Here is a 25,697-nt window from a genome sequence, read left to right as displayed (position 1 = left end):
TACAAAAAAATGCAATTACTATCAATACATGTACATATTCTTAATGCTAAACACAAGTAGCTAGCCAAAACACGGCTAACTGCTAATAGCACACCACACACTCCATGGTTTCAACATTTTAGAGCAAATCTAATAAAAAAAGAACTTTTTCCAGACCTTGTTTCTGCTGTTTTGTGCTGCTGCTAGCTTGAGACACGTCAATGATTGTCTTTTTAGAGCAAATCTAATAAAAAAAGAACTTTTTCTGGACCTTGTTTCTGCTGTTTTGTGCTGCTGCTAGCTTGAAACACGTCAATGATTGTCCAATGGCAAGAAGAGCACTCACTCTTGCTGTGGCTAAAACTATCCTTTTTAGGATTTAACTTTTTATCCATAGCTTTTGAACCATATTTTACCACATATTTTTACTTATTTATATACCAAACAACCAAATCACATGAAACCACTGTATTTGAGCAAAAAACATGACAACAAGCATGTTGGATCAGATATCTTACACCTCAGGGTGGATAAAGTGTGAGACAAATAAACTACAGATTGGCTTAAAAAAACAACATGTAAAAAATGTAAAATAGTCGAAGCTAATACAAATAAATGTCATTCAACAAAAAAATGCTGACCTGCTTCCATAAAAAGGCAACTGAAAAGATAAAAGTGAAGCCACACCCAGGAAATTCCAGGTGCCCTTTGTTTAAACTGGATGCAAAATCACTGGGATTGACCAGCCATTGCTGCTTTGTTTACCTGGTTTCCATGGTCACCCACACAAAAGCCCATGTCCCACATGCAAGCAGCGGAAACTCACAGACCACACCTTTATGAACCTATTTTGTAAAGCGAATTAAAGTAGCCTTCTGTTTACAGTCTATGCAAAAATGAAGCATACAGAGAAACCTTCTGTGGAGACTTGGTTCAGGTCTGTGTCCTTATTTCAGGTGTTCTCTTTCTGAGTGAGGATATTTTTTTTTCTACCACAGGTACAGTTACATTTCAAGACTCTCAAGGGAGCCATATGACTTGGTCTCAGTGGCAGGTCATGGGTCCTGACCAAAAACACACACTCAAGAATGGAAAATGGTGAAACATTGGATTATTCTGAAGTGGCGTTCTATGAGTCCTGATTTAATTAGGACTCCAATGAGTCAAAATATAAACACACGCATTAATCGCACATTTGTAGAACATCAGGTCGGAAATGGAAACTATTTGTTTCTATTTAATTTGAAAAAGAACAAACATTGAATAAAAAACTAAAAGTTAACCGGCTGCACGGTGAACGAGTGGTTAGCGTGCAGGCCTCACAGCTAGGAGACCCAAGTTCAATTCCACCCTCGGCCATCTCTGTGTGGAGTTTGCATGTTCTCCCTGTGCACGCGTGGGTTTTTTCCAGGGACTCCGGTTTCCTCCCACATTCCAAAAACATGCTAGGTTAATTGGCGACTCCAAATTGTCCATAGGTATGAATGTGAGTGTGAATGGTTGTTTGTCTATATGTGCCCTGTGATTGGCTGGCGACCAGTACAGGGTGTACCCCGCCTCTAGCCTGAAGACAGCTGGGATAGGCTCAAGCACCCCTCACGACAGAAAATGAATGTATGACTAAAAGTTAACCACCTTGTTAAAGGGGACCTATTATGTTTTTTTCACTTTTCTGATGTACTTAGAATATTGTATTCTCTTGCTAAACGATGCCACTGTTGACTTGCTAGCAATGCTTCAAAAGGCAACGCCACATTTGTTTATAATTCCTAAAGACGCCACCATCAGGCACAAGTGGTTGGAGTTCCTGATTCCTTACCAGCAAAAGAAACACATTTTAATCTGTCAACTGCATTTCACACTGGACTGTTTCGTAAACATGGGCCAGTATGCAGCTGGACTAGCCAACAAACTTGCTGAAGCCCTACGCCTCTCCAACGGTAGAGTCAGAAGAGCAAGCACTAAGTAACAGTTTATCCGTGTCCTTTATTTTGTGTAAGTCATGGAGCAAAAGCGCTTTTCTGTGTAGCATTATAGCATAGAGAAGGCTGTGTTGCCCAGGTTTTTTTACACAATGGTAGTCCCGCAAAACACATTACACATTACAGATGCTGTAGAAAAAGTAACGCTAAAGTGCTAAAGCTACTAACCATTGAGAGACGTCTTGAAGTAACCTCTTTTCTTGAGAAACATCGGGCTGTCCAGTCTTCCGGATCGGATTCGGGATCCAACACATATGGCTGTATGTTTATTTTGAAAAGATAAATTGCCATTTATTATCAACTCCTATACCGTTTATCAACTCCTATAAAGTTGGCGATACAAACTGAAAGTCTTTCTATGCACTCGGCAGTGGTGGAAACCACTGGCTATTATTAACAATCTGAACTCTTACACCATTTATCAAGTCCTAAACAGTTAGCGACACAAACCGGAACTCTTTCTCTGCACTGGCAGGGTGACCAACCACAGCAGAGTGGGCATCCCACACTGTGGAATACATTAAAACACACCGTTTTCACAGTAACCACGAAATCCAAAGAAATACAACTGAATAGGTGCAGATACTGGAAGAACCACAACACTTTCTGTGCTGCTCCATAGGAGTCCACAACTCAAGCAGTCATGCAGTAGTCATGCAACCCCAGACGATGACACTACCACCACCACGTTTGACTCTAGACAAGACGCAATTATCTTGGTACTCACTTGTGTTGCCATATGTTTGGACATTGCATTGCATTGCTATGCACTGACGACTTATATTGTTTTTTTTTTGTTTTTTTGATGACTTGTATTGTAATAAAAATGGTTGCTGAAATGTGTGGGGTGTACTCACTTTTATGAGATACAGTCTGGTTGTTTCTATTGTATTTCTATCTTTTGTGGTACTCTAATGCTTCAGTGATGTCAGCGTCTGTGTGTCACACCGTAAAATTCTGAGTACAAAAGGTTGAGGCGTTGAGGTAATATAAATACAAAAGTCAACACAAAGGTAACACTCAAGACATTTTATTGTTCAAATGTCACCTCATCTTTTCCCACAGTTAGATAATGACAGTTTCTCTGACCTATATATATATATATATAACAAGAGCAGTGCAATAAATAAAACTGTCTGTGAACTGAACGCTCAGCATCCTCACATACAGACAATCATGTAATAATAATGGAAATAATAATAATTCAACATACAAACACTCATACAGATAAATAATCACACTAAATAAATTAAGTGCTAAATTGTGGACAGTTTATGCTGCATCTAATGTAGCAATTATTCAATCTTCAGCTTCTGGTCGTCTGGAGGAGATGCGGCTGCCTGAGGAGACACCATAAACACACAATGTTAGAATGAGTCATCTGTTTTGTATTACCTGTGTGAAAATACACCACATTATGGCACCCCATTATTACACCCCATAAGTCTAAGGTGCTCTACACACTGCAACTCCATGAATCACCCCCAAATTTGGTACACATCTTTAGGGGATCGACAAGCACACATGTGCAAAATTTGAGCAAGATTGGTTAGAAACCATGTCCCCCATCAAGCAATTTTTGCGGGAGTACCAAACTAATTTCCTGTACTACATGTATGCTAGCATGTCTTCCAAAGCATTTTGACCACAAGCCATAAGGAACTCACAGGTAGTGAAAACACATGACTGGATACGTTTTGTCCTTGTGCTTATTACAGTACAAATTATTAGACTCATTACAGTATGAATTATTAGTGTGACAAACAGAACCCACCTCCTTCCAATTCATGTGTTCCGTCACACCATTACATCACTGGTAGGTTTCTGCAGCTTCTGTTGCTCAGACCAGCTACCCAGGTAGGACGCCAGAATGTTTTTATGTGACCTGTAACTACAAAAAATACATGATGTGAGTAGTTTCAAAAGTAAAATTCCAGCAGCCGTTTTCACAAGTCGCCATTTATGAATCAGGTCATAAAGTATTGGGTAATGTGATGTATCAAAGCCAATAAAAGTGATAATTGAAAAAAGAAGTGCAATATTGATATTATAAATTCGTCAATTTAGAAGAAAAAAAGTCATAATATTACGAGAATGAAGTTTATGAGAAAAAGGCAAATGTACAAGTTGCAATATTAAGAGATTAAAGTCGTAAATTTACAAAACAAAAGTCATCATATTACCAAAATAAAGCCGTAAAATTACCCCAAAAAAGTGGAAAATTTATTTTTAAAAAGTTGCAATATTATGAGAATCGATCCATCCTTTTTCCTACGCTTGGTAACACAGAGAAGTAGGGAAGCCTAGACTTCCCAGTCCCCGGCCACCTCTTCCGGCCCCACCGAGAGGACACCAAGGCGTCCCCAGGTCAGCTGTGAGACATAATTCCTCCAGCATGTCCTAGGTCTGCTGGGGGGCATTATCCCGGCTGGGCCTTCCCGGAACACCTCACCAGGGAGGCGTCCGGGAGGCATCCGGACTAGATGCTCGAGCCACCTCAACTGGCTCCTCTCAATGTGAAGGAGAAGCGACTACTCTGAGCCCCTCCCGGATGACTGAGCTCCTCTTAGGGTGAGTCCAGCTCCCCTATGGAGGAAGCTTATTTCACCCGCTTGTATTCGCAATCTCGTTTTTTCACATGCAGACCGGTTGGGCAAACTCCCTTCAGCACCGTGACCAGGATGAAAACCGCATGGAACCTCTTGTAGCAGAGGTTTGTTATCACACAGTGTGATCCCCTTATAGTTGGAACACAACCTCCAGTCACCCTTCTTAAAAAGGGGGACCACTACCCTGGTCTGCCAATCCAAAGGTACTGTTCTCGACTTCCACGCAATGTTGACGAGACGTGTAAATTTATGACAAAAAAGTCATAATATTACGAGAATACAGTGGTAAATTCACAAGAATAAAGTCGTAATACAGTATTAGGTGTCATATGTGACAGGTGGGAAATAGCTTTTATTTTTTAGCGTGGTAGCAAAACTACAGTTGAGCACGAACCTATTATGAACAGCTATGAAAAGAGTGGATTCGTGTCAATATTCAGTCATATGCAGGAAATGCTTGTCTATGAAGGATGAAGAAAATTAGGATTATTCAACACTAATAGACTACTGCTGATTTCCATTCTATTCTCTTGTTATTTTCACCTATATTTGTGGAGAGGCATGTGATGTTTTTATTCCCAGCGTAATAGTTTCTTCTTCTAATCAGTCCAACACCATTGCAGTCTCTGCAGTTGTAAAGCCATAAAAAAATCAAGTAATATGGACTTTTGACCTGCTTGCACATGCATCCCTTTGGTGACATATTGAGAAGATTAAGCTGCTGTGCTCTTCCCAGGAAGTGTGTCACTTTCAGGTGAAACATGAGCCATCGTTACTACAGCATAGTCGGGAGATTTGAGGAGTAAAAAAGTACGAGTGAGATGCAGACGATGTACACTGAGGGTGTGTTTAGGGTGTGTTGTGTACTTTCTGTTGTGTAAGTGGCTTTTGATACCAACTCACAGGATGTTGCTCACTTTTTTACCTGTGATATTTGTGTAAAATAAACAGTATTACAGCAGGTGTTGTTCATTCATTCATTCATTCATTTTCTACTGCTTATCCTCACTAGGGTTGTGGGGGTGCTGGAGCCTATCCCAGCTGTCTGGCGAGAGGCGGGGTACACCCCGGACTTGTCACTAGCCAATCACAGGGCACATATAGACAAACAACCATTCACACTCACATTCATACCTATGGACAATTTGGAGTCACCAATTAACCTAGCATGTTTTTGGAATGTGGGAGGAAACCGGAGTACCTGGAGAACATGTAAACTCCACTCAAAGATGTCCATATGGAGAATCAAACCCAGGTCTCTGACTGTGTGGCCAACATGTTGAACCAAAACATTATATTTTCTTTAATATTTCAACACAATGCAACATTATTTGTCCTCATGAAATAATCAGTTTTCTTCTATAAATGGAGACTTTCTTCTCCTAATATTTTCACTCTTTGTTGTTTTTGTTTTTTTATATTTTCCAATGATTTCAACTTTCTCCTTGTAAATTTTCATCTCATAATTATAAATATTCCATTAATACTGTATTTTGACTTCATTCTTGTAAGTATAACTTTTTCCACCATCGAGTTTTCCAAAAATTACAACTTTGTTTTGTTTTTCAGAATATTTATTTTTTTTCTGAAATATTTTAACTTTAAGCTACCAAAATTTTACTTTTTTTTCCAATTAACGTAGCATGTTTTTGGAATGTGGGAGGAAACCGGAGTATCTGGAGAAAACTCACACATGCACGGGGAGAACAAACTCCACACAGAGATGGCTGAGGGTGGAATTGAACTCAGGTCTCCTAACTGTGAGGCCTGTGCGCTAACCACTCTATAATTAATGCACGGCGGGTGCATTAATTATAATATTTAACTATGTGATTTTACAGTATTTTTTTCTGTTGTGATTTAAGGAGAAATATTTCTTAGTTCAATTGCAATTCATGGACAGTTTCACCTCTTACGTCAAGAGTCCTTTAGACTTTTCTCTGATCTCAACAGAAGGTGCTGCGGTGTACTCACTGTGTGCAGGCCATGAGCAGCACGCCAGTGCAGCTTAAGATGGACAGAACCAGGGCAGTGATCACCAAGGGCATCTGGACCCACTCAACGTTGTCATGGATGTGTTCTGGTTTGTTTCTTATCGTCTCCAGAGTTTGGATTCCGCAGCGTTCGCCGTCGTAACCCTTCATGCAACTGGCAAATGTAGGAATAAATCAGTCAATGATGTGGAAGATCAAAATAATGAGCAAATAAACGACTTGTGGACTTACATGCACACAGGCTCCCGCAGGCCCTCCATGCGCTTGCAGTAGCCGTGAATGCAGTAGCCTAAGTGGGTAGAGGTGCAGGGGTCCTCTGTGGTTTCAATGGTGGATGTGAAGAACGTGTGCCCGGGGTTGGATGCAGTGGTGCTCCTGCTCTTCTGCTTGTTCTTCTTCTTGCCTTTGCCTTTTTTTCTCTTTCTGTCATCTCGGAGAAACTCACCTGGAAGTAGGAAAAAACAACAAAAAGGTTATGGCAATATTGTCTAACTCAATTTCCGATACCAATATCAGCCTGTGGTGGAATGAACACAAATGTGTTGTATATAATAGCTTTTTTTAAATATAGGATTTGGTAAATGGTATTCAGCTTTGATACTCTTAGCACATTTAGCTACTGATGAAGCAGCATCAGGAGCAACTGGGGATTCTTGCCCAAGCATACTTCGACATGATCACAGCAGGACGGAGGACGCACCCACAACCTTCAGGGTAGGAGACGACCACTCTACCAGCTGAGCCACATCGCCCCCCATAATTGGGAAAATACCGATATCAACTGATATCGCATTTTTATGCCCATATCAGCCTAACTGGAAAATGGTTTGATAGCATCACCGGCGAAGGAAAAAAGAGTGCAGCTATGAATCCAACAGAAGATGCTGTCTCATGAGACAATATACTCAACATTTTCCAACAGGAAGATGCTTTGACAAGATGTGATGTTGTTTAACTGCACAGTACAATAATGCAGGCATGAAATTGTTTCTTAATATATACAATTTTATTTTAAATAACTGTGAGGTTTTTTTGAATATCAAAAAAGGCATTTTTCTGGCTTTTTATGGGTCCATTACTAATTGTTTACTTGCTTTTATTCAACTCCATTCTTCTGTAATGTGTCTGAGTATTTTGAAAAGCGCTATACAAATAAAATGTTTTATTATTATTATTATTATTGCTTTTTTGCTATTCGCTGGGGTCTTAGTATTTTGTAATTAATACAGAGCCACGTGAAATGATTGTGTATAAATGTACTGTTGGTATGAAGTATGTTAGTTGAAGCGCCATCGAAGGAAGCCAAAGTACAGTAATGGCTGTCAAAAACATGAAAGAACTGTATTATAAATATTGATGTCAACTTCAAGGAAATTAAAGATATAACCCACAAATAGCTTTATTATTTCGTATTAATGTATAATTTTTCAAATTGTATTCATTCTCTTAATAATGCACAAGGTTTATAGTGTCATTATTTTAGGTAGGATTAAATAAGTTCTGTTTCTTTCTTCTCCTTTTCAGACAGAAAGAATTGTGCCAATGTAACCATGTGATGTAACTTGCTACACATGTCTGAAACAAATAAACATGCTATACCATACCATGCCAAAGTGGCTTGTAGTTTTTTTTTTTAAATTTACTTATGGGGCAGTTACGGTTGAGCCCTGCATGTGAAGTCTGCCTAGCAACAAGTGGCTGGGCCAACATGTAAAGAATTGTAGAAATGTTAATATTAATCTTGTTGTCTGTACAATTTAGAGCACTGACTGATCTAATAGAACTAACTGACAGGTGCCTCGCCCAGTTTTTGCCATATAAAAAAGAAGAAATCCGAATCAAACCAAAGAGAAACTCACTTGCAAGTTCATCTAGGTCAATATCGTCCTCATCGGCATTGCCCAGCAAGACCTGGAGGCCTTCCCCAGAGGCCGAAGTCCCTGTTACGGTCCCTAACTCTCCGGAGGACGAGGCTTCAGATCCCTGAGCGCCAAGAACACTGTAAAGTACTAGGGTGGGTGTGGAGAGGGGGACACAAATATTTAAAAAAAATAAACATGAAGTGGTCTTAAGGAATAAAGTTACTGCCATATTGTAAACCATATACTGACATTTCATGTGAAAACATTAGTATTTAATATCCCTGCAGTAATTGGTAAGACTTACCGAGGCAGAGGAGGCAGGTGAGAATGAAGGTGTTCATATCCCAGGAGGAGAGTGTGTGTGTCCGACTTGTTCGGTGATGTGTGTGTGAAAGAGACTGTGCTCTCTTTAACCTATACTGTGCTTGGGTGCAGCCTTTATAGACGTGTGCCTGTCTATGTACTCCAAGGAGAAACGTGTGTGTGTGTGTGTGTGTGTGTGTGTGTGTGTAATGATTAAGCTCTGCCTCAGGCATTTTCAGTCCTCACACATGTTGGTGTGTCTGTGCTGGAATAACGAATGTGAAGCAATGAAGACACCAATTGCATTCATGTATTCTGACCCCCCTCTCATCAACATTAAAACTCTCTAAGCAACATTTGGACTTCCGTATTTAATTGTTATGACTTCCACTTTCCTTATATGGTCATATATGCATTGCAGCATCCACTCATTGGATAGTAGAAGTAACATCTCTTAAGTCATGTTTTTAAGAATAAAAAAGGCTAAATGAATGAAAGTACAAATTGATGGCATTTAAAAGATGTGGTATGAAGTGTAATACAGTACAGAATATGTGATGGGAAGTGATGTGTGTAATGTCAGCTGTCAGCTGAGTGTTTGCAGCAGTGTTAGGAGTGTAGAGAGTGGCCGACAGCAGCTCCTGTGTAAACGTTCTCTGCTTGTTAATAACAATAATTAAACTGAAGCGCATTCTGAGTGTTTGCTTAACCATAAACAGCAGCAGTAGACTCGATGAGTTCAATGATAATCTTATCTATTCATTTAGAGTCGTCAATTAACCTAACATGCATGTTTTTGGAATGTGGCAGGAAACCGGAGTACCTGCAAACTGCAAGCAGAGATGCCCATGTGGAGATTTGAACCCAGGTCTTCCCAATCTCCTGACTGTACCTACATGCTAACCCCTCGGCCCCTGTCTTTTCTTATTTGCTGCATGTGTATTCATATGTCTACTGTATTGTTATATAAAGGTGACTATATGGGTGTTATTTCATATCAACAGGGCTCTAATAATGGTTAATTGATCCTAGTATGTAGAAGATCATTAACAGGTTTTCTGAGCTCTAATTATGAAAATATTCCATTTATTAATATTGAATCCTACTTTGCTTATCTCGGTCGGGTCTGGAAGCAATCAAGGGACGAGTGTATGTATAAATGCTAATGTAGTAAATCTCTTTGTGGTCGACATTTTTGAAATATGGTCCATAATTTTATTCAGAAAACAACCTACAGTTATAAATCCCACAGTTTTTGCATTTTTAAGTTGGTCCTTGAAGGTACCATCTCCCTCTCTCACGGTGCGCAGATAGACTCCCCGTACGGTATTTTTCCTATTTTTCATTCACCTCATCTTTGGTACCAAATGTTGATAATGTGTGTGAATGCATAAAGGTAAGATTTCATGACGTTGTTATTATTATTATTATTTGTTTGGTGCACCTCACTGAAAAAAAAAGTCCAGGCTCCTACTGGTGGATGACGGGTCTCTTAGTGCTTTTAATTTGACGTTGTTCCTGTCTTAGTTTTGCATTAGTTATGCATAATTTGCATAATAAAAAAATACTGTATATAATAATATAAGTTGTTGTTTTCATGATATGAACCTTCTCCGTCTGTGTGTTACCCTGCAGGGATGTCTTCACTGGTTCTTCACTATTTGATCAAAAGATGCCGCAGTTACTATTTCGGTACATATGAATTAGGGTGGGTTGTGTTTCAGTGTGTTGTTGTGTCTGCACATCCTTGGTGTTGCCCTAGAATCCCGACACATGGAATGCTGGGACTTCTTGGCAATTTTTGTTGATGATGCTATTGTTTGGGTTACGTGTCTGACATGATGAATATGTGAGAAGTCTCACACAAAAAAGCCTGAAGGGAACCATCTCGGAACGGCACACAACACAAGCTTTAACAAGAAAATAAAATGTCTGGACATGACAAGGAGTGTCAATGAAACAGCGTGTGTTCTGTAATTGGGAGTATTACAAACAAGCATTGCATGCAGGTAGGTGTGATTTGCAGAAATATTCCACATTGTGGCAGATCAGAGTATCATACTGTATCATACTGTAAGTATAGTGAAAGGACTGGCTCATACATGCAGTCTGGTCGAAGATCTGTAGCAGCTTCTTGTATATGTTGAAGGACGCCAGCCTTCTGAGGAGCATCCATGTTGGCCCAGTCTAGTTTATCGTCCAGACTCCCAGGTATTTATAAGTTTCTCCAGACGGTCACCTTTAATTTTGTGTCTTGATCGTCCTTCTGGTCCGATGTCAGTTGTTGGCCAATGAACCACTCTGCTGGTACTAATGCATTATGGGTAGAGATTAAATTTGTTATTTAAAACTTGGATTTATTCTTGTCTTGTATATTTCTTAGCTACCTTTTCAGTGTTAAGTTGCTGTGTGATAATTGTAGCGCGTTCTTTGGAACATGACACCGTGAGTCAGACTGTTATGTTGAGTAATGACCTCCTGCAATTTCCAATGGGTTGATAAGCCTGTGGCGAGTTTTCTCATATCTCATGAGGGGTTCCTGTCAAACAAAGAGCTACCCGTTCCTTACGGACTTGTGCCCATGACAATATGTCATTTTAGGGCTGTCAAGTGATTAAAATATTTAATCAGATTAATCATTTTTTTAGCCTAATTAACCATATTAATTGCCATTAAAGGATGAGTGGTTAGTGCGCAGGCGTCACATCTAGGAGACCCGGATCCAATTCCACCCTCTGCCATCTCTGTGTGGAGTTTGCATGTTCTCCCCTGTGCATGTCTTGGTTTTCTCCGGGTACTCCGGTTTCCTCCCACATTCCAAAAACATGCTAGGTTAATTGGCGACTCCAAATTGTTCATACAGTGAAGAAAATAAGTATTTGAACACCCTGCTATTTTGCTATTTCTCCCACTTAGAAATCATGGAGGGGTCTGAAATTTTCATCGTAGGTGCATGTCCACTGTGAGAGAGATAAACTAAAAAGAAAAATCCAGAAATCACAATGCATGATTTTTTAACAATTTATTTGTGTGATACAGCTGCTAATAAGTATTTGAACACCTGAGAAAATGAATGTTAATATTTGGTACAGTAGCCTTTGTTTGCTATTACAGAGGTCAAACGTTTCCTGTAGTTTTTCACCAGGTTTGCACACACTGCAGGAGGGATCTTGGCCCACTCCTCCACACAGATCTTCTCTAGATCAGTCAGGTTTCTGGGCTGTCGCTGAGAAACACGGAGTTTGAGCTCCCTCCAAAGATTTTCGATTGGGTTCAGGTCTGGAGACCGGCTGGGCCATGCTAGAACCTTGATATGCTTCTTACGGAGCCACTCCTTGGTTTTCCTGGCTGTGTGCTTCGGGTCGTTGTCGTGTTGGAAGACCCAGCCACGACCCATCTTCAATGCTCTGACAGAGGGAAGGAGGTTGTTCCCCAAAATCTCACAATACACGGCCCCAGTCATCCTCTCTTTAATGCAGTGCACTCGTCCTGTCCCATGTGCAGAAAAACACCCCCAAAGCATGATGCTACCACCCCCATGCTTCACAGTAGGGATGGTGTTCTTCGGATTGTACTCTTCATTCTTCTTCCTCCAAACACGCTTATTGGAATTATGACCAAAAAGTTCTATTTTGGTCTCATCTGACCATAAAACTTTCTCCCATGACTCCTCTGTATCATCCAAATGGTCATATGCAAACTTAAGACGGGCCTTGACATGTGCTGGTTTAAGCAGGGGAACCTTTCGTGCCATGCATGATTTCACATCATGACGTCTTAGTGTATTACCTACAGTAACCTTGGAAACGGTGGTCCCAGCTCTTTTCAGGTCATTGACCAAGTCCTGTCGTGTAGTTCTGGGCTGATTCCTCACCTTTCTTAGAATCATTGAGACCCCACGAGGTGATATCTTGCATGGGGCTCCACTCCGATTGAGATTGACCGTCATGTTTAGCTTCTTCCATTTTCTAATGATAGCTCCAACAGTGGACCTTTTTTCACCAAGCTGCTTGGTAATTGCTCCGTAGCCCTTTCCAGCCTTGTGGAGGTGTACAATTTTGTCTCTGGTGTCTTTGGACAGCTCTTTGGTCTTCGCCATGTTACAAGTTAAAGTCTTACTGATTGTATGGGGTGGACAGGTGTCTTTATGCAGCTAACGACCTCAAACAGGTGCATCTGATTCAGGATGATACATGGAGTGCAGGTGGACTTCTAATGGGCAGACTAACAGGTCTTTCAGGGTCAGAATTCTAGATGATACACAGGTGTTCAAATACTTATTTGCAGCTGTATCACACAAATAAATTGTTAAAAAATCATGCATTGTGATTTCTGGATTTTTCTTTTTAGTTTATCTCTCTCACAGTGGACATGCACCTACGATGAAAATTTCAGACCCCTCCATGATTTCTAAGTGGGAGAAATAGCAAAATAGCAGGGTGTTCAAATACTTATTTTCTTCACTGTAGGTATGAATGTGAGTGTGAATGGTTGTTTGTCTATATGTGCCCTGTGATTGGCTGGCGACCAGTCCAAGGTGTACACTGCCTCTTGCCCAAAGACAGCTGGGATAGGCTCCAGCACCCCCGTGATCCTCGTGAGGATAAGCGGTAAAAAATGAATGAATGAATGAATGAATTACCATTAACAATTATGTCTGGAATATGCTCGTTTTTTACTGTATTTAATGAGTAGAAAGATAGATAATTATATATATTTGTATGTATTAAGAGCTCCAAATGAACTGAATATGTCAATCAAGCTAAAAGATAGCACACAAGTCAACAAATATTTTTCTAACACTCGTCTGTTTAATTTTAGTAGAACACTTGAATCACACTTTAAACCATGTTATTATGAGCAATTAGGGGTTGCATTCGCAGACATCACGTAATTTAAGGTTAATGTTCTTTCAATATAATTTCCAGCATACTTAAATGTAACAAATTGTACATCTGAGGCACTTGGGTTTCTTTCAAGAAGATATTCAGTTTCAGGGGTGTCCAAAGATTTTCCACCAAGGGCAACATACGGAAAAATCAAAGGTAAATACTTGATAATATTTATATTTGATAAACACTTACATTTTAGCTTTTTCCCTTTGCATTCTACCTTTTTGCTTTATTTTCCCATTTTTGCTCAGATGTGTTTTTGGGGGGTTGAATATATGCCACAGACCAAAAAAAAAAAAGGTTTCATCAGAGCCCATGCAAAGGTACGCATTACTGCAGAGCATCCATTAGTAACCCTCTGACACACAACCAACCATGAGGTAATAATAATGACAACGTGAGCACACTTCCAGGAATAGCAAAACGGAACAGCGCTACAAATAGCACCGTGTGTCGAGTTAATGTTTACGTGTGATCATTGCCTCCATTTGCATCAAAAGCACCATGACACGCTTCATTCAGGGGCTTGTAAACGGCTCAGTGAGTCTGCATTAGACCCTAATTAGGCTATGTGGAGTACGATGCTGGTAGGCATTAACCTGAAACATGACGCTTAGCTTTGCATTATACTAACACATAATGTAAGGTCTCCAATGAATGCCCTTTTCAATGAACTGCTCAGTCTCCTGTAGTCACCGGGCGTGTGCTCTACAAGAGCAAATAACTGTCAGCGTCTCATATTAGGTCCAAAACATTTGCATTAATGACAACATTTGCATTTTTCATTAGTAGCTGCATGTGAAGTATCAGTAGCTTTATCTATCTCTGCATGTGCTTTAAAATGTTGGTTGCATTACTCAGCTGTTGGTGTGAAAATTGTGTTATTATTGCCGCTCTGTTGTTTACATTGTACTCATCAGTGTGCTGGTCAGTGAACTCAGCAGTTTGCCCCTTACCGCTAGTACAACATTGGTTCTGTTGCTGATGTGTTGTGCAATATACAATAATGGGGCATTTAAGGAACACACCTTTTGAAAAGTATTAAGTAAATTTCCATTGTCCAAGTTATTTTACAGGCGGCATGGCGGTCTAGTGGTTAGCGCGCAGACCTCACAGCTAGGAGACCAGGGTTCAATTCCAAATCTCTGTGTGGAGTTTGCATGTTCTCCCTGTGCATGCGTGGGTTTCCTCCCACATTCCAAAAACATGCTAGGTTAACTCCAAATTGTCCATAGGTATGAATGTGAGTGTGAATGGTTGTTTGTGTATATGTGCCCTGTGATTGGCTGGCGACCAGTCCAGGGTGTACCCCGCCTCTCGCCCGAAAATAGCCATTGAGAGACTTATTTAAAATAAAACAGAAATCAGTGCAGGAGTTCAACAACAAACTGCTTTTATTTCTTTGTGGCAATAGCAGAACTTCCAGTGTATACACAGAGGCAATCCTTTACAATAAATTATCCAACTCCTCGCCGACTAAACAGAATGACAATGACAATCATGGCTTTTGAGTTAAAAGTCATCCTGCTTAGAAAATGCAGACAAGTATCAATAAATACGAGCTAAACCTCAAGAAAAATTAAAGTGCCAGGTTTAAATAATAATAATATTGAAAAAAATACAGCAATAAAAGGGTTCTTGTTTGTCGTTGTCATTTTTCCAGCGTGGTGTATCACTACATTGTCTGCACGCCTTTGTAGCCTTGCCGCTTCTGCCTGGGATTGCATTTATTCTTCTTATACCTGGAAAAACAAAACACATGCACATTGTTTATTCAAATGAAGCTTGTAATTCAAGCATAAAAATAGCTTTGAGGGCATCAGAGGACATGCAGCGGTATGGGGGACTATGAATCATTCGGAGAGAAACACTTATTAAAAATACATTCAATAATACCCAATAACCAGGGGTCAAAGATCAAAATAGTCCCTCATAAGAACCCATCTTCTTTGAAAAACTTTGACGACTATTGTACCACATTATTACATTATCTTACTATTTTACTGATGTAAAATGTATGCATTTTCAAATTAATTCAGCCATAACCAGAAGTATCTTCGGTATCCCAGAAAATAAACAGGGTTGCTAAAGGCTATGATGACTGACGTTGTAGTCTCCACTAAACTAAAACAGCCAGGCTTTGCAGTATTATATATGTTATAATCTGAAAAAAAAAAGAATAATGGTAGCAGTATGATATTTACCACTTGCAGCACAAGTACAGAGCTCCAGCCAGGGCAACAAGCAGCATAGTCACACAGAAAATGGTGAACACAATCTGCTTTTCTCCCATTGGCTTAAAGACCAGCTCCAGGTTGCTGCAGCGGGGACCATAGAAACCACTGTGACACCTGTGTCGTGGGAGAGAGACAGCCGTCACACACTGTAACACACACACACACACACACACACAACTGTGTACAGTATGTACAATATCCACACACTCACTTGCAGTGATGCTCATTGACTTCCACCAGAAGCATGCACTGACCACCGTTCATGCAGTAATGGTCGAAAGAGGAGTCACAGTTCTGTGTTGAGCGTCTCACCACCACATGAGGGCGCTGTTGTTCCTGCTCTGAAGAGGCAACAGCAACATGTCATTACAGTGTTCATTCATTCACTCATTTTCTACCGCGCTTATCCTCACAAGGGTCGCGGGGGTGCTGGAGCCTATCCCAGCTGTCTTTGGGCGAGAGGCGAGTACACTTTGGACTAGTCGCCAACCAATCACAGGGCACATATAGACAAACAACCATTCACACTCACAATCATACCTATGGACAATTTGGAGTCGCCAATTAACCTAGCATGTTTTTGGAATGTGGGAGGAAACCGGAGTACCCGGAGAAAACCCACGCATGCACGGGGAGAACACACAGAGAAATGGCCGAGGGTGGACTTGAACTCGGGTCCCCTAGCTGTGAGGCCTGTTTGCTTACCACTCATGCACCGTGCAGCCCATCATTATAACAATACAACTAATTATGAACAATCATTCATTTTCTACCGCTTATCCTCACGAGGGTCGCGGGGGTGCTGGAGCCTATCCCAGGTATCTGCGGGCAAGAGGCGGGGTACACCCTGGACTGGTCGCCAGCCAATCACAGGGCACATATAGACAAACAACCATTCACACTCACATTCATACCTATGGACAATTTGGAGTCACCAATTAACCTAGCATGTTTTTGGAATGTGGGAGGAAACCGGAGTACCCGGAGAAAACCCACGCATGCACGGGGAGAACATGCAAACTCCACACAGAGATGGCAGAGGATGGAATTGAACTGGGGTCTCCAAGCTGTGAGGCCTGCGCGCTAACCACTCGTCCACCTTGCAGCCTTCATAATAGTCATAGTAATAATGTCAAATTTAAAAAATTACATTAAAATTTATGGTTTCTGTGGCATACATAAAACATAAAAAATAACTATTATTATTATTACAATTATAGTAATATTTCATATAGTATTGTAATGTATGCATTAGACTGCATTGCACTGCGATATCAGAAATTGAGAATCGGACAATATCAGCACATCAGTTTTCAGCAAAAAAGCCAATATGGGCCGGCCCTAATTCATCCATCCTATATAAAGATAAAACGTTACTCAAAACTATAAATTATATTTTTAAAAATGACTTCATCACAAAAAACATGACAGTGCGTTTAGCGGTGCATTGGTGAATGAGGGAGAATACCTGCAGACATGAAGGCACCGTGTGCCGTTTGGAGTTTGGATGAAATACTCTTCGTCAGGGCAAAAGGCCACAGCAGCATGACACCTGTTAGACAGAAAATAGTCATTGTAAAAAAAAACTGCTTTACAGAAGCTAACAGGCCCCATGTCGGCCACAATGATATTGGCGTGTTCAGTCTGACATGCTAACACAATGACAGTACATTAAGCGGAATCAAGGGAGAAATAAATCACTGTATTTGCATGTCTGTACTGGTCGTGTTCCTGCACGCAGGATAAAAAGTCACCAATTCCAAACAAGATGTGTTTGTATTTCATTCATCATGGTTGTTTTCCATGGCAAAATACTGACTGGTTGTTGGGTGTTTCTCGTGCTTGAAGAAATATTGTTTTTTTCTGAAATATCTAATTATAATTATCTCATATATCATTATCACATGAGTCACTCTCTTCTGACGTGGTCTCCGTTCTATCCATTCATTCATTCATTTTCTACCTCACGAGGGGGTGCTGGAGCCTATCCCGGCTGTCTTCACGCTAAAGGTACACCCTGGACTGGTCGCCAGCCAATCACAGGGCACATTTAGACAAACAACCATTCACACTCACATTCATACCTATGGACAATTTGGAGTCACCAATTAACCTAGCATGTTTTTGGAATGTGGGAGGAAACCGGAGTACCCGGAGAAAACCCATGCATGCACGGGGAGAACATGCAAATGCAAACTCGGTCCTCGCTGTGAGGTCTGCGCGCTAACCACTCGTCCACCGTGCTATACAGTTGATAGCAATACTTTGTACCTGGATGGCTTTTTGCACCATAGGCTGCTATAAAAACGTGTTTTACAACATCCATTATGAGCGCTTACGTCAAAACTATACCACATATCATCAACATTAATGTTTATACTAATACCTGCATGACAACAACTACTACTATCAACACCAATACCACTATTACAACTATGACAACCACCAAAACTTGTACTCCAACTACTGCTTCAATAACTGCAACAAATACTAATATTATGACATCTTCTGCTACAACTTCAGCTTTGACTACAATAACTATTGTTAGTACTACCACCTCGGCTACTAATACTTACCATTACTACTTCAATTACCTAGTACTACAAGTAGAAGCACCTATCTACAAATATTATTATTACAGGTAGATACTATTAACAGTGCATCAACTATTACTAACACTACTACTGCAACTGCTACTATTACTTTAACTTCAACTGCTTATAGTTGCTACAACTACAATCATTTAGTAAAACAACTACAAAAGCAACAAGTATTCCAATTACTATAATTATGTATACCTGGACTGCTATGTAGATGTTATAATAATAATAATAATAATAATACATTTTATTTGTATAGCGCTTTTCAAGATACTCAAAGACACTTTACAAAAGAATGAAGTTGAATAAAACAAGTAAACAGAATAGAAGACACACCAAAATACAACATTCATTGGTTAATACATGAGTAAAAACATGAGTACAGTTAAAACATGAGTAAAAGCGGAGCGGGGCACAGCAGTCAGATATAAAAAGTTAGACATTAAAAACAGATTTAAAGAGGTGGGTTTTGAGTTGTTTTTTGAAGGGGGGAAGGTCAGGGCAAGCACGGAGTGAATGGGGCAAAGAGTTCCAGAGGGTGGGGGCAGTGATGGAGAAGGCTCTGTCTCCCCAGGTTCGGAGCTTGGTCTTACAGGGGAGTGCCAGGAGGTTTGAGTCTGAGGAGCGAAGGGGACGCGGGGGATTGTGTGGATGGAGGAGGTCTGTGAGATATGGGGGGGTCAGATCGTGGAGGGCTTTGTAGGTGATGAGAAGAATTTTGAAGTGAATGCGTTGGGGAATGGGAAGCCAGTGGAGGTTTTGGAGGACAGGGGTGTTCACGGGAGCGGGTGGAGGTGAGGAGGTGGGCAGCGGAGTTCTGAATATATTGTAGTTTGTTGAGGGTTTTGGATGGTGTACCGTAGAGAATGCTGTTGCAGTAGTCGATTCTGGAGGTGATGAATGCATGGATCAGGGATTCAGCGGCAGAGAATGTAAGTGATGGACGGAGTCGGGCTATGTTCTTAAGATGGAACAATGCAGTCCGGGCTAACTGTTTGATGTGGGGTTCAAATGAAAGGGTGGGGTCTAGGAGGATACCAAGGTTGCGGAGGAGTGGGGATGGAGTGAAGGTGGCGCTGTCAAATTGAAGATGGAAATTATGGGTGGGCGCTGTGGTGTTTTTGGGACCGATGATGATAATGTCTGTTTTGTCACTATTAAGTTTGAGAAAATTTTGTTCCATCCAAGTTTTTATATCAGCTAAGCAGTTGGTGAGGGTGGAGTAGATGTTGGAGGTGATGGAGGTGGTAGAAATGTATAATTGAATATCATCAGCGTAGCTGTGGAAATTGAGGCCATGTCGACGGATGATATTGCCAAGTGGAAGGATGTAGAGGATGAAGAGAAGAGGACCAAGCACCGAACCTTGGGGAACACCTTGAGGTAAAGGGGCTATGGAGGAGGAGCAGCTATTTATGTGCACAAACGGTTGACGATTGGTAAGGTATGATTGGAGCCAGGACAGAGCAGAATCGGTGATATTGAGGCTGGTTTTGAGGCGGGACAGGAGGATGGAGTGGCTAATGGTGTCAAAGGCTGCGGTGAGGTCTAGGAGGATGAGGATGGTAAGATGGCCGGAATCGGAGGAGAGAAGAAGATCATTGGTGATTTTAAGAAGAGCTGTTTCAGTACTGTGTTTGGGACGGAAACCGGACTGGAAGGATTCAAACAGGATGTTGGAGTTGAGGTGAGATTGAAGTTGAGCAGCTATGACACGTTCAAGGATTTTGGACAGGAAGGGGAGGTTGGATATGGGACGGAAATTGGAGAGGTTATTGGGATCGAGACCAGACTTTTTGAGTGTGGGGGTTATGCAGATCTACTACTACGTACTTGGAACAACAAACTTCTATGACTAACACTACTATTACTAAAACAGTACCTACAACTATACCTTCACTAGTTACGATTACTACTACTACTACAGGTACTACTCATTCTACTACAATTACCTAGTATTACAACTTCAAACAACTATTGCTACAAGTACCATTAATATTTGAACTAGAGTTATTATTACTACTACTACGACTGCAACCAACGTACACATAAATAGGGTAATTATTGAGGAAATAATGAGGACTAATAAGTACTCACTGAGGAACTAACGACTAAGGCACCTACATTTAGAGTAGTTACTGAGGATCTAATGAATAACTAATGAGAAACAAGTATCACTACAATTATTGCTACTACTGTTACTTCATATACTACTAGGACTATTACTTCAACATCTTGTGCTACAAAAACTACAATTACAACTATTACTCAAAATACCTATTAATATTACTTCAACCACTCTACGTACTACTACTGACTACTACTACCTTACTACCCGTTCTAAAACGACTACTATTGTCACTACAACGGATACCAGACCGTTCTTAATTGTGAAGTCATTACAGGAACAACATATGTGTTTTAGCGTCCTCTAGCGATGAATTGGTTGCATTGCAAGTGGGTCTTCCTCTGCCAAGCATGCCTGACTGCTAGCTGGCTAGCAACAGGTCAAATGATGACAACAAGAAAGACACATTTGACGTCAATGTGACAAAATATTGCCCTGCATCCGTGTGGACCGTTCAAGTCTTATGTAAGACCTTCTCTCTTTACTGCTGCTCCACATTTCATTTTGCCGTTTCATGTTTTGACATGTTTGACAAAGACTCACGCAGGCAAGACATTTGGCAATATCAGCAAATCACCAATTTTGCACTCACTAATACCAGAGGTTATAATGACACATCGAGTACATTAATTAATGGAGATTTAATGGAAAAATACATTTAATGACCTACCAATACATATCTTCGACATATAATGAAAAACTAATTGTATAATATATTCCATAAATGCCAAATCAGACTCAGAAATAGTCCGTGCTTTTAGTGCTTTTGCAAATACTTGGCAAAGTATACAACCAATAAATAACCAACAGTGATGTGTTTTCATCTTTTTAATCTTATTTATGCGCTTGTTATGATTATAGGTTGAAAAGGAAAGAGGTGTTTATTATTGTGGTTGTTGAAACTGACCTTTTTATGTATATTGAGTTAAGTTCAGAGGTTTCACGATGAGTTAATGCTGCCTTTTTTCCAATAATTAGCCAGAAAATGTGTCGAATATTTACAAATATTTTTTTCCTATCTTTGAATGCCTGTTCTTGTAAAAAATGATTTGTTTTACAGGTCGTATTAAGAACGTTTTTATATCACTTTGAATGGAAATATCCAGACTAATTCCTAATTTTGGTGTGAATAAAATAACAAAATAATAATAATTTTAAAATGTAACTTTAAATTATACACGACTTTAAATAATCCACCTGCGGTTTTGCTAAGCAACTTTGATTGTACACGTTTGACGTTTGTGCTGCATTCAAGACTCAAAGTCAAGTACGGTAAATTTCAATGCAAATGGTTTCAGTTACTAGCATACCAAACAGGAAGGTATCAACAGATAAGCAACGCACGTTGGTTTTGATTCAAACAACAGTCGACGAAAAAGTTGTGCAGACATTTTAAACACAACTTACCAACAAGTGAGAGAAGAGCGGACACTTTTCCGTTTGCCATTTGGGAGGATGACGTGAAGCTGTTTCGCTGTTGCTAAAAAGCGTAAAAGTAAGTGTCGTGTCTTGTCTTGCGGAGGAACTATCTAACAGTGAGGTGAGAGTATCTGGGCGGTGTGGGCGTGGTCACCGTTAAGTCAAGATGTGCTCCCAGCCGAAAGACGGGCCCTGAAGGCATCATCTCATCGCAGGAACAATCGCGCTATTGTTCCTGTGGTTGTAATGATGGGACTGTGCTGCGCAGCGCAATCACATCATTTTTATGATTACTATCATCATCATTCGTTTTTTCTGTCATGATGGATGGCTTTAAACATCCCGGCGGAAGCCCACCCGCCACCCACCAGCCTCCAGGACTCTTATTATGATTTTTTTCAATGACACTCTACCGTGGACTTTTAAACACCCACCGGCCACTTCATTAGGTACACCTGAACAGCTCCAATACACGAGTTGTATGAAAAATTGTGTCTTTTCAAAGACAATAATGTTTATATTTCACTGTCAGGAATATGGTAAATGAACAATACAGCTGTGGTTGTCACCAAAAATGATCAAATACAGTTTTTAATGAAAGTTTTATTATTAAAAGAGAAAAAAGTCCAAACAGTGAAAAAGCCATTGTCCCCTAATAACTGTTTGTGCCACCCTTAGCAGCAACAACTACAATCAAGTGTTTGCAATAACCTGCAAAAAGTCATGCAGGCCATTTTTGTCCAATGTCTTTCTTATGTTGGAGTCATGAACACTGATCTTAACTGAGGCAAGTGAGGCCTGCAGGTCTTTGGATGTTGTTGTGGGGTCTTTTGTGACCTCTTGGATGAGTCGTCGCTGCGCTCTTGGGCTAATTTTGGTCAGCCGGCCACTCCTGTGAAGTTCCACTGTTTTATGTTTGTGGATAATGGCTCTCGCTGTGGTTCGCTGGAGTCCCAAAGCTTTAGAAATAGCTTTATGACCTTTTCCAGACTGTTAGCTCTCAATCATTTCAAAATAGCATTTTATGTTCAGTTGTGTTGTGAGTGACTAATATTTGTAATTTTTTTGATGATATTAAATATTTAAGAGTGACAAACTCAACACCCGCAGGCCTCACAGCTAGTAGACCTGAGTTCAATTCCACCCTCGGCCATCTCTGTGTGGAGTTTGCATGTTCTCCCCGTGCATGCGTGGGTTTTCTCCGGGTACTCCGGTTTCCTCCCACATTCCAAAAACATGCTAGGTTAATTGGCGACTCCAAATTGTCCATAGGTATGAATGTGAGTGTGAATGGTTGTTTGTCTATATGTGCCCTGTGATTGGCTGGCAACCAGTCCAGGGTGTACCCTGCCTCTCACCCGAAGACAGCTGGGATAGACTCCAGCACCCCCCGCGACCCTTGTGAGGATAAGCGGTAGAAAATGACTGAATGAATGAAAATACACACCTTTTCACACCATTGTAAGCATCTTTCATTTTAAATATGTTTTTTTAAATCAGTGTATTATAAGCCATCATTTATTTTGTTTTGTTATTCTACTGGAAGAAAAGGACACAAAGGAGATTAAAAGTTTAATTTATTATTTTAACCATAATAAATACAAAAAGCACAAAATAAGTTAGATTTTACAAAATAATAAATAATCACACTGTGTTGTTTGAAGAATCATTGTTTTTCTGTTGATTGCTGTGTGCTTGGTAGAAAACATTTAAGGTGCAAAACAGCTTTTCTTCCTGCTGTACTGTAAAATAGTGGAAGGGGCGACGTCAAAAACGATAACGATGGTAGAAGACATTGTCAGGGGAAGATGTCACACCGTTATCTCAGATGGACTGGATTCGACTAGTTTTGTTGACGTCATACACCTGGAAATAAAATAACGATGAGCCATCTGAGAATCAATAATGTAACCATGATCTGACTCACCTCTTTCGGACAATACAATAGATGAGAAAGGCCAGGCTGAAAACAAGTATGGCCGCCGCACAGCTGATGGCGATCAAATGCTCCGTAGAAAGGCGATAGCCATAACAAGAAAGCAAGGATTCCAGCTCACGGTCAAATTGGCAGCGATTCCCGCTGAAGCCGGCCGGGCAGCTAACGAGCAAAGAGACAAAGATCAGTGGGAGAGCATTCCAGGGTGGGGGGGGGGGCACGAACCAGCATGTGGACATGAAAGCAGTAACGTGTTCATACATGCATGTCTTTTATATCTTACATGCAAAATGCTTTTGTGATGTCTTGGGGGTAGATGCATGTGCCGCCATTGAGACAGTAGCGCTGGTCTGTACTTCCACATGGCCTGTGTGAACCCAGGAGCTGAGGGTCCTCCATGTTGCCTGCACAAAAGCCAACATTCTCAGCCAACTATAAAAGCATCTATTCCCATAAAACAGGAAAACTAATCTTTAAAGAATAATTTTGGGGCCTCCCCTACTGTTTCTAGAGCATATTTTGTGGATGAACATAACTCGAGTTGGCTTAGCAGGCTTGAAAGTTTTTCTTCGTTTTTTTCAAGCTGCTGTGCAACAAAAACTCCCTTCACAAACATAACCATGCTATTGCAATGGTGATTACTTTCTGTCATGCTCCGATCCCTCAGGGCCACAAGGTTATTCATTCATTCATTGTGCTGGAGCCTATCCCAGCTGTCTCTGGGTAAGAGGCGGGTTACACCCTGGACTGGTCGCCAGCCAATCACAGGGCACATATAGACAAACAACCATTCACACTCACATTCATACCTATGGACAATTTGGAGTCACCAATTAACCTAGCATGTTTTTGGAATGTGGGAGGAAACCGGAGAAGCTGGAGAAAACACAGGGAGAACATGCCAACTCCACACAGAGATGGCCGAGGGTGGATTTGAACTCAGGTCTCCTAGCTGTGAGGCCTGCGGGTGTTGAGTTTGTCACTCTTAAATATTTAAGATCATCAAAAAAATATTAGTCAATGACAACACAACTGAACTGGTCATAAAGCTATTTTGAAAGCTTTGGGACTCCGGCGAACCACAGCGAGAGCCATTATCCACAAACAAATTGAATTGCATGATTATTACAATAGATGAATAAGAATCTGTTTCCAAGATACTCATGCCCCCTTCTGCCTCAATATTTGAGAAACACTAGCATACGGTAAATAAAAACCCAATATTGTATGATGCATGGCGAGAAAATAATTCTAAATTATAGACAATTATTTTGTTGTATTTCTTAAAGTAAAAGCAAATGTCATCAATAGTTACTGTTTTCAAGCTGAGTGGTCAGTGATGAGTTGCTCAGAGTGGGATCTGTGGTTGGTTCTTGTGCCGATAGTTTCGATGCCGCCATTAGAAGTAGACTGGCTGAGAGGATGCCTGGAAAAGACCCAGTTATTCACTTCACACCAACCCAATAAAGGAAGAATGTGTATTTTGTGACCAAATCGAATGAATGACTTACCCATCTGGAGATTCTGCATGATCATTTTGTCAATCGTTGCTTCAATAAGGTGCTACTGAGATCCTCAGAACTTTATATAGAGCACGCTCCCAACCGCAGGGAATTCGTTATCGACCAATCAATGACACAGAGGCTTCCACAGAAACCAAGAGCAAAAAAAAAAAAAAAGCATCACGTACTTAGTGCTTGCTCAGACAAGTCCTGATGGGCTGATGATAGGTGATGAGAGTGGTAGTGGCGCTGTT

General features: G+C 40.6%; 3 protein-coding genes across 3 annotated transcripts; all 3 read right to left on the bottom strand.

The window, feature by feature from the left end:
• Positions 1-2,986: 2,986 nt before the first annotated feature.
• areg (amphiregulin) lies at positions 2,987-8,911 on the bottom strand. Its single transcript, XM_058071070.2, has 6 exons — positions 8,731-8,911; positions 8,424-8,573; positions 6,796-7,009; positions 6,545-6,718; positions 3,736-3,852; positions 2,987-3,301 (listed from the first exon to the last, which is right to left on the bottom strand). The coding sequence occupies exons 1-5, from the start codon at positions 8,765-8,767 to the stop codon at positions 3,759-3,761; spliced, it is 669 nt and encodes a 222-aa protein (XP_057927053.2). The 5' UTR covers positions 8,768-8,911; the 3' UTR covers positions 2,987-3,301; positions 3,736-3,758.
• A 6,086-nt stretch (positions 8,912-14,997) lies between these two features.
• LOC131128678 (proepiregulin-like) lies at positions 14,998-22,174 on the bottom strand. The gene is made up of 5 exons (XM_058071763.2): positions 21,994-22,174; positions 17,327-17,410; positions 16,070-16,199; positions 15,826-15,972; positions 14,998-15,363 (listed from the first exon to the last, which is right to left on the bottom strand). Exons 1-5 carry the CDS (start codon positions 22,031-22,033, stop codon positions 15,297-15,299), a joined length of 468 nt encoding a protein of 155 aa, XP_057927746.2. The 5' UTR covers positions 22,034-22,174; the 3' UTR covers positions 14,998-15,296.
• Positions 22,175-23,565: 1,391 nt separating this feature from the next.
• epgn (epithelial mitogen homolog (mouse)) lies at positions 23,566-25,599 on the bottom strand. Its single transcript, XM_058071762.2, has 5 exons — positions 25,453-25,599; positions 25,257-25,367; positions 24,225-24,345; positions 23,933-24,103; positions 23,566-23,871 (listed from the first exon to the last, which is right to left on the bottom strand). Exons 1-5 carry the CDS (start codon positions 25,475-25,477, stop codon positions 23,817-23,819), a joined length of 483 nt encoding a protein of 160 aa, XP_057927745.2. The 5' UTR covers positions 25,478-25,599; the 3' UTR covers positions 23,566-23,816.
• Positions 25,600-25,697: the final 98 nt, after the last annotated feature.

This window comes from Doryrhamphus excisus, linkage group LG3, assembly GCF_037039965.1.
Source record: "Doryrhamphus excisus strain RoL-2023G ecotype Guam linkage group LG3, RoL_Dexc_Guam_v1.1, whole genome shotgun sequence".
Lineage (NCBI taxonomy): Eukaryota > Metazoa > Chordata > Actinopteri > Syngnathiformes > Syngnathidae > Doryrhamphus > Doryrhamphus excisus.
This window is presented reverse-complemented; position numbering and strand designations above follow the sequence as displayed.